This window comes from Nomascus leucogenys, chromosome 19 (genome assembly GCF_006542625.1).
Source record: "Nomascus leucogenys isolate Asia chromosome 19, Asia_NLE_v1, whole genome shotgun sequence".
NCBI lineage: Eukaryota > Metazoa > Chordata > Mammalia > Primates > Hylobatidae > Nomascus > Nomascus leucogenys.
This window is the reverse complement of record NC_044399.1, coordinates 76,148,496-76,164,116: the sequence shown is the minus strand read 5'-3', so window position 1 is coordinate 76,164,116 and position 15,621 is coordinate 76,148,496. Positions and strand designations below refer to the sequence as shown.

The following is a 15,621-nucleotide window of genomic DNA, read 5'->3' as shown; positions in this document are numbered from 1 at the left end:
CCTTAAAAATATCACCAGGCCAGAGGCTGGGCGCGGTGGCTCACGCCTGTAATTCCAGCACATTGGGAGGCCGAGGCGGGTGGATCACCTAAGGTCAGTTCAAGACCAGCCTGGCCAACATGGTGAAACCCCGTCTCTACTAAAAATATAAAAATTAGCCGGGCCTGGTGGCAGGCGCTTGTAATCCCAGCTACTCGGGAGGCTGAGGCAGGAGAATCGCTTGAACCCGGGAGGCGAGGTTGCAGCGAGCTGAGATTGCACCATTGCACTCCAGCCTTGGGCACGAGAGTGAAATTTCGTCTTTAAAAAAAAAAAAAAAATCACGAGGCCAGGCACGGTGGCTCACGCCTGTAATCCCAGTACTTTGGGAGGCCAAGGTGGGTGGATCACCTGAGGTCAGGAGGTTTGAGACCAGCCTGGCCAAAATGGCGAAACCCCATCTCTACTAAAAATACAAAAATTAGCCAGGTATGGTGGCATGTGCCTGTAATCCCAGCTACTCAGGAGGGTGAGGCAGAAGAATCGCTTGAACACAGGAGGCAGGGGTTACAACGAGCTGAGATAGCACCACTGCACTCTAGCCTGTGCAACAAGGGCGAAATTCCGTTTCCCCACCCCCACCCCCGCCAAAAAAAAAAGGGGCCAGATACGGTGGCTAATCCTTGTAATCCTAGCACTTTGGGAGACTGAGGCAGGCGGATCACCTGAGGTTGGGAGTTCCAGACCAGCCTGACCAACATGGAGAAATCCCGTTTCTACTAAAAAAACAAAATTAGCCGGGCATGGTGGCACACGCCTGTAATCCCAGCTACTCGGGAGGCTGAGGCAGCGGAATTGCTTGAACCCGGGAGGTGGAGGTTGCAGTGAGTCAAGATCGCAGCACTGCACTCCAGCCTGGGCAACGAGAGTGAAACTCCATCTCAAAAATAAATAAATAAATAAAAATTTTTTAAAAATCTGTATCTATATATCTCACCATTGATTAATCCCATATATTTTTTTTTTTTTCTGAGATGGAGTCTCGCTTTGTCACCTAGGCTGGAGTGCAGTGGCGTGATCTCAGCTTACTGCAATCTCCACTTCCCAGGTTCAAGTAATTCACCTGCCTCAGCCTCCTGAGTAGCTGGGACTACAGATGCACACCACAACGCCTGGCTAATTTTTGTATTTTATTGATTGATTGATTGAGACAGTGTCTTGCTCTGTTGCTCAGGCTGGAGTACGGTGGTGCCATCTCGGATCACTGCAACCTCTGCCTCCCGGGTTCAAGTGATTCTCCTGCCTCAGCGTCCCGTGTAGCTGGGACTACAGGTGCATGCCACCATGCCCGGCTAATTTTTCGTATTTTTAATAGAGATGGGGTTTCACCATGTTAGCCAGGATGGTGTCTATCTCCTGACCTTGTGATCCACCCACCTCAGCCTCCTCAAGTGCTGGGATTACAGGCGTGAGCCATCATGCCCAGCCAGATTTTTGTATTTTTAGTAGAGACGGAGTTTCACTATGTTGGCCAGGCTGGTCTCAAACTCCTGACCTTGCAATCCGCTCACCTCGGCCTCCCAAGGTGCTGGGATTACAGGCATGAGCCACCACGCCTGGCCTAATCCCATCTTTAATAAGCACCCGCTGAGCTTGTATAATTGTTTATCTAATTATATGACTATAGGCTGCTGAAGGCACATACCTCCTATTCCCTAAGCATAAAGATTTACCTCTCGATGGGCGCGGTGGTGGCTGAAGCCTGTAATCCCAGCACTTTAGGAGGCGGAGGCAGGTAGATCACCTGAGGTCAGGAGTTCGAGACCAGCCTGGCTAACATGATGAAACCCCATTTCTACTAAAAATACAAAAAATTAGCTGGGCGTGGTGGTGCATGCCTGTAACCCCAGCTACTCGGGAGGCAGAGGCAGGAGAATCGCTTGAACGTGGGAGGCGGAAGTTACAGTGAGCTGAGATCGCATCACTGCACCCCAGCTTAGGCCACAAGAGCGAAACTCTGTCTCAAAAAAAAAAAAAAAAAAAAAAGATTTAGCTCTTTTGTGACAAATATTCAAAAATTACTTTTCCCAAAAGATCACCAAGCCAAACATTTGGCCATATTTTTATTTACTACATATACTATAAACATATACAATACATGCTACCAAAAAAAATTTTTTTAAATTTAACTGTCAAGAAAGTGTATAGTGTTATAATACAATGGCACATGTTTATATTTTATTTCAAATTGGTTTGCTTATCACCTATTTCAAACCATTAACAGTGAAATGTTACTTGTAGATAATTAAAAATTATCTATTTGCATTATTAACAATAAACAATTCCAACAAATTAATAAGAATTAACCATGTCAAATATTAGTATTCGAAAAATGGGATTTGCAGAAATGATTATATTAAATATAGCAGCCAATTTCAGTTTACTTTGCCAATAGGATTTCAGCATTTGTTGTTTTTGGAAGACACTTAAAAGACATCCTTTGATTTCTTGAGGTGCATTAACTGCCACACCCAACAGCCAAATCCAGCCCAGTGGTTCATGGAACGGCTCTGGATCACCGATCACTGAGGACTCCTTAGGACTTGAGTAGTGCTGCCTGTTCCACTGATATTACATACGATGAAAAGAGACATTACAAGCCAATATCAAAGTCAAAGGAAAAGAAAATAGGAACATTCAAATCAGTTGCGACAAGGTTTTTCTACAAATATTTTAGATGCCATACTTTCAGGAAAACAAGATTTAACGTGTATGTGGATTTTACAGTATCTATGTTCTAACTGAAAATTTAACAAAGCAGTCAGATGGAATTACATCTAATATTACAAATTTGTTCATTCAACACTAATGAGCACCCACTCTGTGCATAGCACTGTGCTAACATTTTAAAAGTTGAGTTTCATGTCTTTATCAAGCATGACCTTAGTGTGAGGTAAAAATACATTAAATTAGCGTCAACTCATTAGTCTGCTAGTGGTCATGTGTGGAATCCTGGGCCAGCTGGCTTCCCTGTGCCACGTCACCAGTTTCTCAGTCTCCTCATTCACTCAGACAAATACGTGCCAGTCATCGGATACCACAATCTGGTATAGGTTCAAAGAATGCAAATTTATCATGTTAACCTATGCAGAACAATTAGAAAGGCAGATTATTTTTCCAAAATGAGGTCCAAAGCCAACTATAAGGTGTTTCTATTGATCATACCACACCACAGACCGGTAAGTGCCTTTACAGACTGAGAACTAACGTGGAAGTTTCATGCTGTCGTCTAAATAGCCTAGATCATTTTTGGTCTCATAGGTCTATTTTGTGGAGCACCTGACCCCGTATAAATCATTGCATACTTAAATGGGTTTGTAAACTAAACCTGAACATAAACAAAAAGAGCCAAAAATGAAGGCAGTTTATAATGTTCTTCAACAGCATTACTCTCCCCATGAGAAATGAATACTACATAAGTAATTCACGATTGGTTCAACTTTTTTCTTTTTTCTTGAGACTGAGTCTTGCCCTGTTGCCCAGGCTGGAACGCAGTGGTGCTATCTCAGCTCACTGCATCCTCCGCCTCCCAGGTTTAAGCAATTCTCCTCCCTCAGCCTCCCGAGTAGCTGGGATTACAGGCACGCGCCACCATGCCAGGCTAATTTTTTGTATCTTTAGTAGAGATGGCGTTTCACTACATTGGCCAGGCTGGTCTCAAACTCCTGACCTCATGATCCACCCGCCTTGGCCTCCCAAAGTGCTGGGATTACAGATGTGAGCCACTGCGCCCAGCCGGTTCAACACTGTTCAAAGCACTAACCCTACCCCGAACTCATGTAATACTAACTTGACTTTTATACAAGTTGCACAGAATGCAGAGGGCAGAATTTGGCCCCAAAACCTTCCACAGAATATTAGAGGTGATTGGTCCTTCCACTCCGAGTAGAACCTAAGAATTCCAAGAGTCTCCTAATAGGATACTGGCCCTCTGGAGAAATGGCCCTGCTAGATCCCATTAGTTAGGACTCTAGTTAGCTGCTGTAGAAGGGTGACCTACGACGACCCTTTTGGGGAAGGCAGAGAGCTGGGAGACTGGCTGTCCACTTAGTGAGTCCAACACTGGCTTAAAGCTATGCACTGAATAAAGTGCTCGGTACATCCTGCTTTTCACCTGGAATGAAAATACACACTTATCTTAGGGATTAACCTACTTACAGGTTTGGGGGACAAGAATGTCAAGGGCTGAAAGAATCCCAAGAAAAAGTATGAAGCATTGACTAGGAGGGAACAAATGCTTCTAGTAGTGTTCTTAGAATTCTTAGGATCTGAAATGTCAGAATGAGTCATACGCTGGTCATGCTCCATACAATGAAAGCAATCCTGCTTGATACTATTCACACGGTGCATGATTACTTCACGGGGGTGGAAGGGAACAGTCTGTCGCCATTTGATAGTATGGTTCCAGAATGAAAACAAAACCACTGAATCAATCAGGGTAAGCAGTGTGTAACACTCCTTCCTGTCCATCGGTTTTCCACAGGGTGATTTGCATTGCCTGAGAGAAAGGAGGCAAGATACCTATCCCTCTGATACATACAGGCATGACCACTACCTCCTCCAATTGCCAATTCAGAAGCTAACACACAAACCCTCCAGTTCGTACCCTGAATATGGTAAATAAGACTAGGAATGGAGTAGTTCAGTCTAAAAAAGATCACAGGTAACAGAATGCTTATATAAACTAGACTGCTTTTGACATCTGTAAGAAAACTGTATAGATGGCAGTTGGAAAAAAAAAAAAGATTGTTCCCATCTGTCAGCAAAACTGTTGAGCTATACTCAGCTGAAGTCCTCATCGGGATTCTGTTGATCCAGCAGACGGACATGTGTGAACGGGAAGTGACCTCGTTTGCCATTACACTCCCCTTCCCACTGACCACTCACATTAATCTTCGTAACCTTTACCAGCTCACCGACCTGCAGGAGGAGAATAAGGAGAGCACTTTATTTCCAGTTAGGAATGCAAGCTGAACAACTCCATTCTCTGGTTAGGCACACCCTGCCCATGTGACTGCTCTAGGGATATTACAGAAATGGCCATTTGCTGCCTCCCCAGCCCCAGCCACCAGACTGATTACTTGTGGTTAATGCAGGCAGAAGGAAGAAGTGTTTTTAGCAGTGCGGAAAAACAAGAGAATAAAGTAAAAAAGGATCCCAGATAATGATACTTTTTGATTAAAAATGGAAAGTGATAATCATTGGAAACCTCAACTGTCTCTGCATGAGCAATCCCAGCTTCAGTGAGTTCGCTAGTGTTCCCTTTCTTTGTACTCACTACCCTCAGCTTTCTGCCTGCTCCGCAGGCCCTGTCTGAGGAGAAGCAGCTTTCTCCCCCCTTTTTTTTTTCATTTTTTTTTTTGAGACGGAGTCTCTCTCTGTCACCCAGGCTGGATGACAGTGGCATGATCTTGGCTCACTGCAAGCTCCGCCTCCCAGGTTCAAGCAATTCTCCTGCCACAGCCTCCCGAGTAGCTGGGACTACAGGTGCCCGCCACCATGCCCAGCTAATTTTTGTATTTTTGGTAGAGATGGAGTTTCACCATCTTGGCCAGGCTGGTCTCAAATTTCTGACCTCGTGATCCACCTTGCCTTGCCCTCCCAAAGTGCTGGGATTACAGGCGTGAGCCACCGCGCCCGGCCGCCTTCTCCCCTCTTTAGCATATGGCAGCAGCACAATCCCCCGGCCCACTCGCACACATCCGGGCCTGTTACTGCTTGCACAGCAGAAAGCGATCATGGCAAGCATAGGTCACTTGGTCCTAGAGAATCAAGTGTTCCTATCACCTCCTGACCACAGCAAGCCTTTTCCCATATGGGCAGGTATAGGCCAAAACTCCAACTCCAATTAGCTCCCAGAAAACCCCCACCTCGTTCAGCAAGCTCTACTTCACAAGCCACTGCCGGCCCAGCCCCCGAATCCCACCATCGGACAGACCTTGCTGCTTCCTCAAAGCCGCTTGCTACCTGATCATTACCCAATGAGGGGTCAAAAAAACCAACTATGGCTGGGCACAGTGGCTGACACCTGCAATCCCAGCACTTGGTGAGCCTGACACAGGTGGATGGATTGCTTCAGCTCAGGAGTTTGAGACCCGCCTGAGCAACATGGTGAAACCGTCTCTACAAAAAATACAAAAATTAGCTGGGTGTGGTGGTGGTTGCTCATAGTACCAGCTACTCGGGAGGCTGAGGTGGGAGGATTGCTTGAGCCCAGGAGGCAGAGCTTGCAGTGAGCCGAGATCACACCACTGCACTCCAGCCTGGGCAACAGAGCCAGATCCTGCCTCAAAAAACAAAACAAAAAAACCCTTATGTTTTGGCATGTATTTATAAAATATCTCTTGTTGCAAAATGAAATACGAAGTTTTTTTTTTTTTTTTTGAGATGGAGTCCTGCTCTGTCGCTCAGGCTGGAGTGCAGTGGCGCAATCTCGGCTCACTGCAAGCTCCGCCTCCCGGGTTCACGCCATTCTCCTGCCTCAGCCTCTCCGAGTAGCTGGGACTACAGGCGCCCGCCACCACGCCTGGCTAATTTTTTGTATATTTTTAGTAGAGACGGGGTTTCACCGTGGTCTCGATCTCCTGACCTCATGATCCGCCCGCCTCGGCCTCCCAAAGTGCTAGGATTACAAGCGTGAGCCACCGCGCCCGGCCTTTTTTTTTTTTTTTTTTTAAGATGGAGTCTCGCTCTGTCGCCCAGGCTGAAGTGCAGTGGTGCCGTCTCGGCTCACTGCAAGCTCTGCCTCCCGGGTTCATGCCATTCTTCTGCCTCAGCCTCCCGAGTAGCTGGGACTACAGGCACCCGCCACCACACCCAGCTAATTTTTTTGTACTTTTAGTAGAGATGGGGTTTCACCGTGTTAGTCAGAATGGTCTCGATCTCCTGACCTCGTGATCTGCCCGCCTCGGCCTCCCAAAGTGCTGGGATTACAGGCATGAGCCACCGCATCCGGCCAAAATATAAAGTTTTAACAATATATGATGTATTTCTATCCTGCTATGAAACTTCAGAGGTCAGTCTGATGTATGGATTCACCCTGTGGGAAAATGCTGAATGGTGAAATAGAGCCTCAGATGTCACTGGACTAAAGAGTTTTATGACCATCCTTTAAGTATCAATATTTGAATTCTGAGCATACTCTGTTCATTTGGTTTTATTAAACCACCTACTATTTACTGAATTATTATATAGCACAGTAGAGGGCATTTTATACTTTATAATACTTTATATTACACTAAAATATAAGGTATTTTCCAATCCTCATAATAATCCTGCAATACAGGAACTGTTTTCATTTTACAAATGAAAAGACAGCAGTTTAGAGAAATTGCACGATACACGTGAGGTGGTACAGTTAGTGACAGGGCTGGGAATTTGAGCCCATAACTATCTGGATCCAAAGCCCATTTATGACTTTTATCTTTTTTTTTTTTTTTCCCTTGGAGACAAAGTCTTGCTCTGTCACCCAGGCTGGAGTGCAGTGGCACAATCTCGGCTCACCGCAACCTCCGCCTCCCGGGTTCACACCATTCTCCTGCCTCAGCCTCCCTAGTAGCTGGGACAATAGGCGCCCGCCACCACGCCCGACTAATTTTTTGTATTTTGTTTAGTAGAGACAGGGTTTCATCGTGTTAGCCAGGATGGTCTCGAACTCCTGACCTCGTGATCCGCCCACCTCGGCCTCCCAAAGTGCTGTGATTACAGGCGTGAGCCACCATGCTCAGCCGTCTTTTTATCTTTTGTTTTTGAGACAGGGTCTCACTCTGTTACTCAGGCTGGAGTGCAGTGACACCATCATGGCTCAATGCAGCCTGTAACTCTTGGGCTCACGGGATCCTCCAACCTTAGCCTCCCGAGTAGCTGGGACTACAGGTGCATGCCACCATGCCCAGCTAATTACAGGCATGAGCCTCCACACAATTTATGAATTTTATACAGTATCAGGAACTTTCAAATTATGCTCCTGGGGTTGTACTGGGTTCCCTAAAAGTGTACGCAGGCACATCTACTGGCCAAAGCCAACGTAAATCTAGCCACAGGGCCTCTTCCAGGCCCAGCCTGACCTCACTTACAGGTGGAACAGCTTGCCTATTGGTCCCTCCGTTGTTTCCTAAAGAACTCTCTAAAAATTACAGAGGCCTGAAGTCATTGTATGGGTAATAGGATGCTGAGAAAAGGAGGGACAGAAAGAAGGGGATAGAGAGACACATAAGATACAGAGGTTGAGAAAAAAAAAGCAGCAGGCTTGGCGCGGTGGCTCATGACTGTAATCCCAGCACTTTGGGAAGCTGAGGTGGGGGGATGGCTTGAGCTCAGGATTTTGAGAGCAGCCCTGGCAAAAGAGAGAGACCTTGTCTCTACAAAGAATTAAAAAAGCCAAGCGTGGCCAACCGTGCTGGTGTGCGCCTGTGGTCCCAGTTACTTGGGAGGCTGAGGTAGGAGGTCACTTGAGCCTCCTGGTAAGTCAAGGCTGCCCCCTACCCTGGGCAACAAGATCCTGTCTGCAAAACAAGAGAAAACCAAGCAGCTAACCCTGCCTGTGTCGTGACGAAGCCGGTTAAGCACACGTGTGGAGGAAGGGGAGGAAGGGATGATGGCACGCCTATCCTTACACACGGGTAACAATCCTCACAGGCTGTTATCATCAGGGCTGTCACCACACTTGGCCTGCCAGCAATTTTAGAATTCAACCTTGGTTCTACCCTCCAGAGGAAAACCATGCCAAAATCCGAATCTTTTTTTTTTTTTTTTTACACCAGGTGCGGTGGCGTGCACCTGCAGTCCCAGCTACTTGGGAGACTGAGGGGAGAGGAACCCTTGAGTCCAGGGTTTTTTTTTTTCTTTTTGAGACAGTGTATTGCTCTGTCACCCAGGCTGGAGTGCAGTGTCACAATCTTATCTCATTGCAAACTCCGCCTCCCAGATTCTTGTGCCTTAGGCTCCCAAGGACCTGGGATTATAGGCGCCTGCCACCACGCTCAGCTGATTTTGTATTTTTAGCGGAGACCAGGTTTCACCACACTGGACAGGCTGGTCTGCAACTCCTGACTTCAAGTGATTCGCCCAACTCGGCCTCCCAAAGTGCTGCGATTACAGGCATGAGCCACCTTGCCCAGCTGAGCCCAGGAGTTTGAGGCCTTCCTCAGCAACACAGTGAAACTCTGTCTCTCTTAAAAAAAAAAAAAAAAAAAGGGGGCCAGACGCAGTAGCTCACACCTATAATCCCAGTGCTTTGGGAGGCCCAAGCAGGAGGAAGATTGCCTGAAGCCAGGAGTTCAAGATCAGTCTGGGTAACAAAGCAAGACCCCATTTCTACAAAATTAAAAGTATAAAATTAGCCAGGTACAGTGGCATGTGCCTGTAGTCCCAGCTACTTGGGAGGCTGAGGTAGGGGGATCACAAGCCCAGGAGTTTGGGGCTGCAGTGAGCTACAACTGGGCACCCTAGCTTAGGGAACAGAGCAAAGCCTGATCTCAAAAAAGAAAAAAGAAAAGGCCGGCTGAGGTGGCTCATGCTTGTAATCCCAGCACTTTGGGAGGCTGAGGCGGGCAGATCGTGAGGTCAGGAGATCGAGACCACAGTGAAACCCCGTCTCTACTAAAAATACAAAAAAATTAGCCAGGTGTGGTGGTGGGCGCCTGTGGTCCCAGCTACTCGGAGAGGCTGAGGCAGGAGAATGGTGTGAACCCGGGAGGCGGAGCTTGCAGTGAGCCGAGACTGCGCCACTGCACTCCAGCCTGGGCGACAGCGCAAGACTCCGTCTCAAAAAAATAAAAAGAAAAAGAAAAAAGAAAAAAGAAAAACCACCAAAAACACGAATCTTTTCTTTACAGCTGATTAGGTTCTTGGCAGACAGGTTCAAATATACGGGGATGAAATAATGGCTATGCCATAAGTCAAACGATTCCTTTTTTTTTTTTTTGTAAAGACAGAGTTTCGGGCCAGGCACGGTGGCTTACGCTTGTAATCCCAGCACTTTGGGAGGCCGAGGCGGGCGGATCACGAGGTCAGGAGATCGAGACCACGGTGAAACCCCGTCTCTACTAAAAATACAAAAGAATTAGCCGGGCGTGGTGGCGGGCGCCTGTAGTCCCAGCTACTCGGAGAGGCTGAGGCAGGAGAATGGCGTGAACCCGGGAGGCGGAGCTTGCAGTGAGCCGAGATGGCGCCACTGCACTCCAGCCTGGGCGACAGAGCGAGACTCAGTCTCAAAAGAAAAAAAAAAAAAAAGAGTTTCGCTTTTGTTGCCCAGGCTGGAGTGCAGTGGCACAATCTGAGCTCACTGCAACCTCCACCTCCAGGGTTCAAGTGATTCTCCTGCCTCAGCCTCCCAAGTAGCTGGGATTACAAGCGTGTGCCCCCACGCCTGGCTAATTTAAATGGGGTTTCAAAATGTTGGTCAGGCTGGTCTCAAATTCCTGACCTCAGGTGAGGAGTTCACCCACCTCGACCTCCTAAAGTGCTGGGATTACAGGCGTGAACCACTGCACCAGGGCTGATTATGATTTTTTTTTTTTTGAGACGGAGTCTTGCTCTGTCGCCCGCCCAGGCTGGAGTGCAGTGGTGCGATCTCCGCTCACTGCAAGCTCCGCCTCCCGGGTTCACGCCATTCTCCTGCCTCAGCCTCCCGAGTAGCTGGGACTACAGGCGCCCACCACCACGCCCGGCTAATTTTTCGTATTTTTTTTTCTAGTAGAGACAGGGTTTCACAGTATTAGCCAGGATGGTCTCGATCTCCTGACCTCGTGATCTGCCTGCCTCGGCCTCCCAAAGTGCTGGGATTACAGGTGTGAGCCACTGCGCCCGGCCTGATTCTGATTTTTAAATGGATAAAGAAAATTTGCAAGCAATCAATTGGGCTAATTAACCTGACCAACATGGCCTTGAAGTAAAAATACCTCAAGGAAGACCTTATTAAAATTAACCCTATGGCCAGGCGCTATGGCTCACGCCTGTAATCCCAGCACTTTGGGAGGCCAATGTGGGTGGATCACGAGGTCAGGAGATCAAGGCCATCCTGGCTAACATGGTGAAACCCCATCTCTACTAAAAATACAAACAATTAGCTGGTAGAGATTCCCCCCACTGTTAACTACCGAGTGTCCTGAGGTAGAGGTTCCCCCACTGTAACTACCGAGTACAGGCAGGCACCTGTAGTCCCAGCTACCCGGGAGGCTGAGGTAGGAGAATGACATGAACCCAGGAGGCGGAGTTTGCAGTGAGCCGAGATTGCGCCACTGCACTCCAGCCTGGGCGACAGAGCGAGACTCCATCTCAAAAAACAAAACAAAACAAACGAAAATTAACCCTTTGTGCTTTTTGGGGACTTTCTCCTGCAATGTTTAGAGCACGTGAAAATTTTCCTGAGGTCCCAAAGGCACTATGACGATATTTAGAGACCAGGGCTTCCTGTGGTGCCACACGTGGCCTTAGGTCTTTAACAGTTTGGAGGAAGGAGTGGCTGCTGACTCTGGCTGGAGGAGGGCAGAGGAAGGCCAGAGGGGATGGCATATTCTAAGAACATTTTGCTGCAGTAAATGCAGTTCTTCCTCTAATTCAGACGCAAAGTCAGAACTGTGTTTCCTCCTGTTAATTCACTAAAGCATAATTCCCAAAGATCCGATCAGGGAAGGTGAGGGATATCATCCAGGTTTGAAACTTGGTGTAGGCCAGGCGCAGTGGCTCACGCCTGTAATCCCAGCACTTTGGGAGGCAGAGGGGGTGGGTTACGAGGTCAGGAGATCGAGACCATCCTGGCTAACATGGTGAAACCCCGTCTCTACTAAAAATACAAAAGAAAAAAAAAAAAACTTGGTATACTACTTTTTTTTTTGAGGCAGAGTCTCACTCTGTCGCCCAGGCTGGACTGCAGTGGCGCAATCACAGCTCACTCCAGCCTTGACCTCCCAGGCTCAAGCCAACCTCCCACCTCAGTCACTAGAGTATCTGGGACTACAGGCGTGTGCACCACACTCGGCTAATTCTCGTAATGACAGGTTTCACCATGTTGCCCAGACTAGGGTGTACTACTTCAAATACAAAGGTGCAACCAAGTGCTTGCCCCGGAACTGTTACAATCTGACAATACAAAGGAATGTACTAATCAGTGAATGTAGTAGTGACAGTAGTTCCAACACTGCTGATTTCAAAATTCAAGTTATAAATAGGAAAGAAAAACCCTAATAGGAATTACCAGTGAACAACAAAGACTTCAGACAGGACTTGAAGTACTACAGGGTAGTTAACCTTTCTTTCCAAGAGGGAGACCTCACTACAGGGAAGAGACTGACGAGTCTCACCACAGAGGAACTGTTCTACTGTCCAGGCTGGTCCTCAGCCTCCTGATCCTGTAACACATCCTTAGGAGCTTCTTACAGCTCTGTGGGATGGGATTTGGCACTGCATTTTGAATGCTGAAGAATAAAGACAACATAGGCCAGGCGGGGTGGCTCATGCCTGTCATCCCAGCACTTTAGGAGGCTGAGGCAGGCGGATCGCTTGAGGCCAGGAGTTCGAGACCAGCCTGGCCAACGTGGCGAAACCCCATCTCCACTAAAAATAAAAAAATTAGCCAGGCGTGGTGGTGGATGCCTGTAATCCCAGCTACCTGGGAGGTTGAGGCACGAGAATCACTTGAACCCAGGAGACAGAGTGAGATCACGCCACTGTACCCCAGCCTGAGAGACAGAGTGAGACCCTGTCTTTAAAAAAAAAAAAAAAAAAAGGCCGGGCGCGGTGGCTCATGCCTGTAATCCCAGCACTTTGGGAGGCGAAGGAGGGTGGATCACGAGGTCAGGAGATCGAGACCATCCTGGCTAACACGGTGAAACCTCATCTCTACTAAAAATACAAAAAATTAGCCAGGCGTGGTGGCGGGCGCCTGTAATCCCAGCTACTCGGGAGGCTGAGGCAGGAGAATGGCGTGAACCCAAGAGGCTGAGCTTGCAGTGAGCTGAGATTGCGCCACTGCACTCCAGCCTGGGCAACAAAGCAAGACTCCCGTCTCAAAAAAAAAAAAAAAAAAAAAAAAAGAAGAAGAAGAACAAAGATAATGTAAGACTGAGGTATTTAAACACAGAGTTTGCTATCAAGTAAAATGGTAGACTTAAGACTATATCCTAAAGAACCACAATCCACAAAACACCTAGAAAAGTTGACTAAAACATAACAAGCATCCTTTCGTCTTCATTTTTTAGGAAGCAAGTCCAGCTGTATCATGGAGTCATTCGTAAAGACTGAATGTGGTTACTACAGTTTCTTTGCTCCCAAGGAACGTAACAAACACTGGCTATTCCCTAGCTCTGTGTCGTTTTCAAGGCTAATCGATCCTGGTGCAATCAGATCTAGAATTGGTCCAGGAACAAAAGATTACCCAGCTGATCAATGAGTTCCAGAGATAATGAGAACAAAATCAGAACCCAAATGGTATTAATTTTTGGAATTCACTACACAGGGGACATCACAGAACTGATTTTCTTTGCTGGCGCAAACCCAGGTGACTGCTTTTCCAGGTCCCTACTACCAACCAGCAGCACATCAGTGACTGCTAACATGCCTTGATCCAGACTTGCTTTCAGTGAGCTTAGGGCAAGAAGCACACACAAATTCATACACATAAAACCAGGGAAGAGCAAGTACAGAGAGGCAGCACAGGAGCCTTCTCTTCCAACCTCCTGGGCTCAAGCAGTTTTCCTACTTCAGCATCCCAAGCAGCTGAGACCACAGGTGCACACCACCATGCCTGGCTTTTTTTTTTTTTTTTGATACGGAGTTTCACTCGTTGCCCAGGCTGAAGTGCTATGGCGCGATCTCGGCTCACTGAAATCTCTGCCTCCCGGGTTCAAGTGATTCTCCTGTCTTAGCCTCCTGAGTAGCTGGGATTACAGGTGCCCACCACCATGCCCGGCTAATTTTTGTATTTTTAGTATAGACAGGGTTTCATCATATCGGTCAGGCTGGTCTCGAACTCCTCATCTCAGGTGATCTGCCCGCCTCAGCCTTCCAAAGTGCTGGTATTACAGGCGTGAGCCACCGCACCCGGCATGTTTTTTTTTTTTTTTTTTTTTTTAAATCACCTGGCTAATTTTTAAAAACATTTTTTGTAGAGACCGGGTCTCACCATGTTGCCCAGGCTGGTTTCAAACACCTGGACTCAAGCAATCCTCCTACCTCGGCCTCCAAGAGTGCTGGGATTACAGGCATAAGTCACAGCACCTGGCCAAACATCAGCCTGTTGTTTTTGCAGCTTTATTGGAACACAACAAGCTCATTTGTTGTTTTATCTATGATTTCTTTCTTGCTACAATGGCAGAGTTGGGACACAGAATTTAAGGCCCTCAAAAACCTTTACAGAAAAGGTCTGCAGACCCCTGATCTAAGTAACAGGTAGTGTATCTAGGGCCCATCGACAGTCTTCCAAATCGATGGAAACAAATGAGGACAATTCAGCCTTAACAATTCACCTGCATCAGAGATGGACTGAAACTGGCATAGGTGGTATTGGTGGAAAGCTGCAGGTGTTTGAGATTTAACTGGTAGGCTTCCACATGAACAGAAAAAACATCCCACAGAATCCTGGGAGATAAGCCTTACCCTGGTTCTGGTGTGAGTCACAAAGATCTCTAGCTCAACAACTGATAATGCCTGAAGCTAAGCTCCCCATACCCTTGATGAGCAGTGACCACACATAGTACGTATGTTTTAGCTCAACATAAAGACATTTCTAGAAATTGGCCAGGCACGACAGCTCACACCTGTAATCCCAGCACTTCGGGAGGCTGAGGCGGGTGGATCACCTGAGGTCAGGAGTTTGAGACCAGCCTGGCCAACATGGTGAAACCCTGTCTCTACTAAAAATACAAAAATTAGCCAGGCATAGTGGTGTATGCCTGTAGTCCCAAATACTCAGGAGGCTGAGGCAGGGGAATCACTTGAACCTGGGAGACAGAGGTTGCAGTGAGCTGAGATTGCGCCACTGCACTCCAGGCTGGGCGATGGAGAGAGATTTCGTCTCAAAAAGAACAACAACAAAAAAATCCATAAAAACCCAATACCCAAATCAAAAAGGAAAACTTACTAAAATCATAAACTTGTTTTCTACTCAAATCTTTATTTACAAGATTTGTGTTTCACAGCAGGTAGAGAAGCTCAACCATTTTTTTGAGCAGTAAAGTCTCTAAGGCAGGCATGATTAAATCTCTGAGAAAGGAAATGCAAATAGAAGCAAAATTCACATGATAACTGGTTTCTCCTGGGTCAGCTGGCTTGTTCCATGGCTTTTTTTTTCTTTTTCTTTTTTTGAGACAGAGTCTCACCCTGTCGCCCAGGCTGGAGTGCAGTGTCATGATCTCAGCTCACTGCAGCCATGACCTTTCAGGCTCAGGTGATCCTCCCTCCTCAGCCTCCCGAGTAGCTGGGGCCACAGGCATGTGCCACCATGCCTGGCTAATTTTTTGTAGAGATGGCGTTTTGCCATGTTGCCTAGGCCGGTCTCCAACTCCTGAGCTCAAGTGATCTGCCCACCTTGGCCTCCCAAGGTGCTGGGATTACAGGTATGAGCCACCACGCCCAGCCTTTCTT

At 47.3% G+C, this 15,621-nt stretch overlaps 1 protein-coding gene across 2 annotated transcripts in view; it reads right to left on the bottom strand.

Annotated features, from left to right (window-relative positions):
• Positions 1-2,067: 2,067 nt before the first annotated feature.
• The window catches only part of CRK (CRK proto-oncogene, adaptor protein), a 35,702-nt gene continuing 22,148 nt past the window's right edge, over positions 2,068-15,621 (bottom strand). For both annotated transcript variants that reach the window (XM_030799970.1, XM_030799971.1), the window contains exon 3: positions 2,068-4,959. In XM_030799970.1, coding sequence (XP_030655830.1) covers positions 4,822-4,959 — 138 coding nt within the window. In that variant the 3' untranslated portion in view covers positions 2,068-4,821. The remainder of the gene's footprint in view (positions 4,960-15,621) is intronic.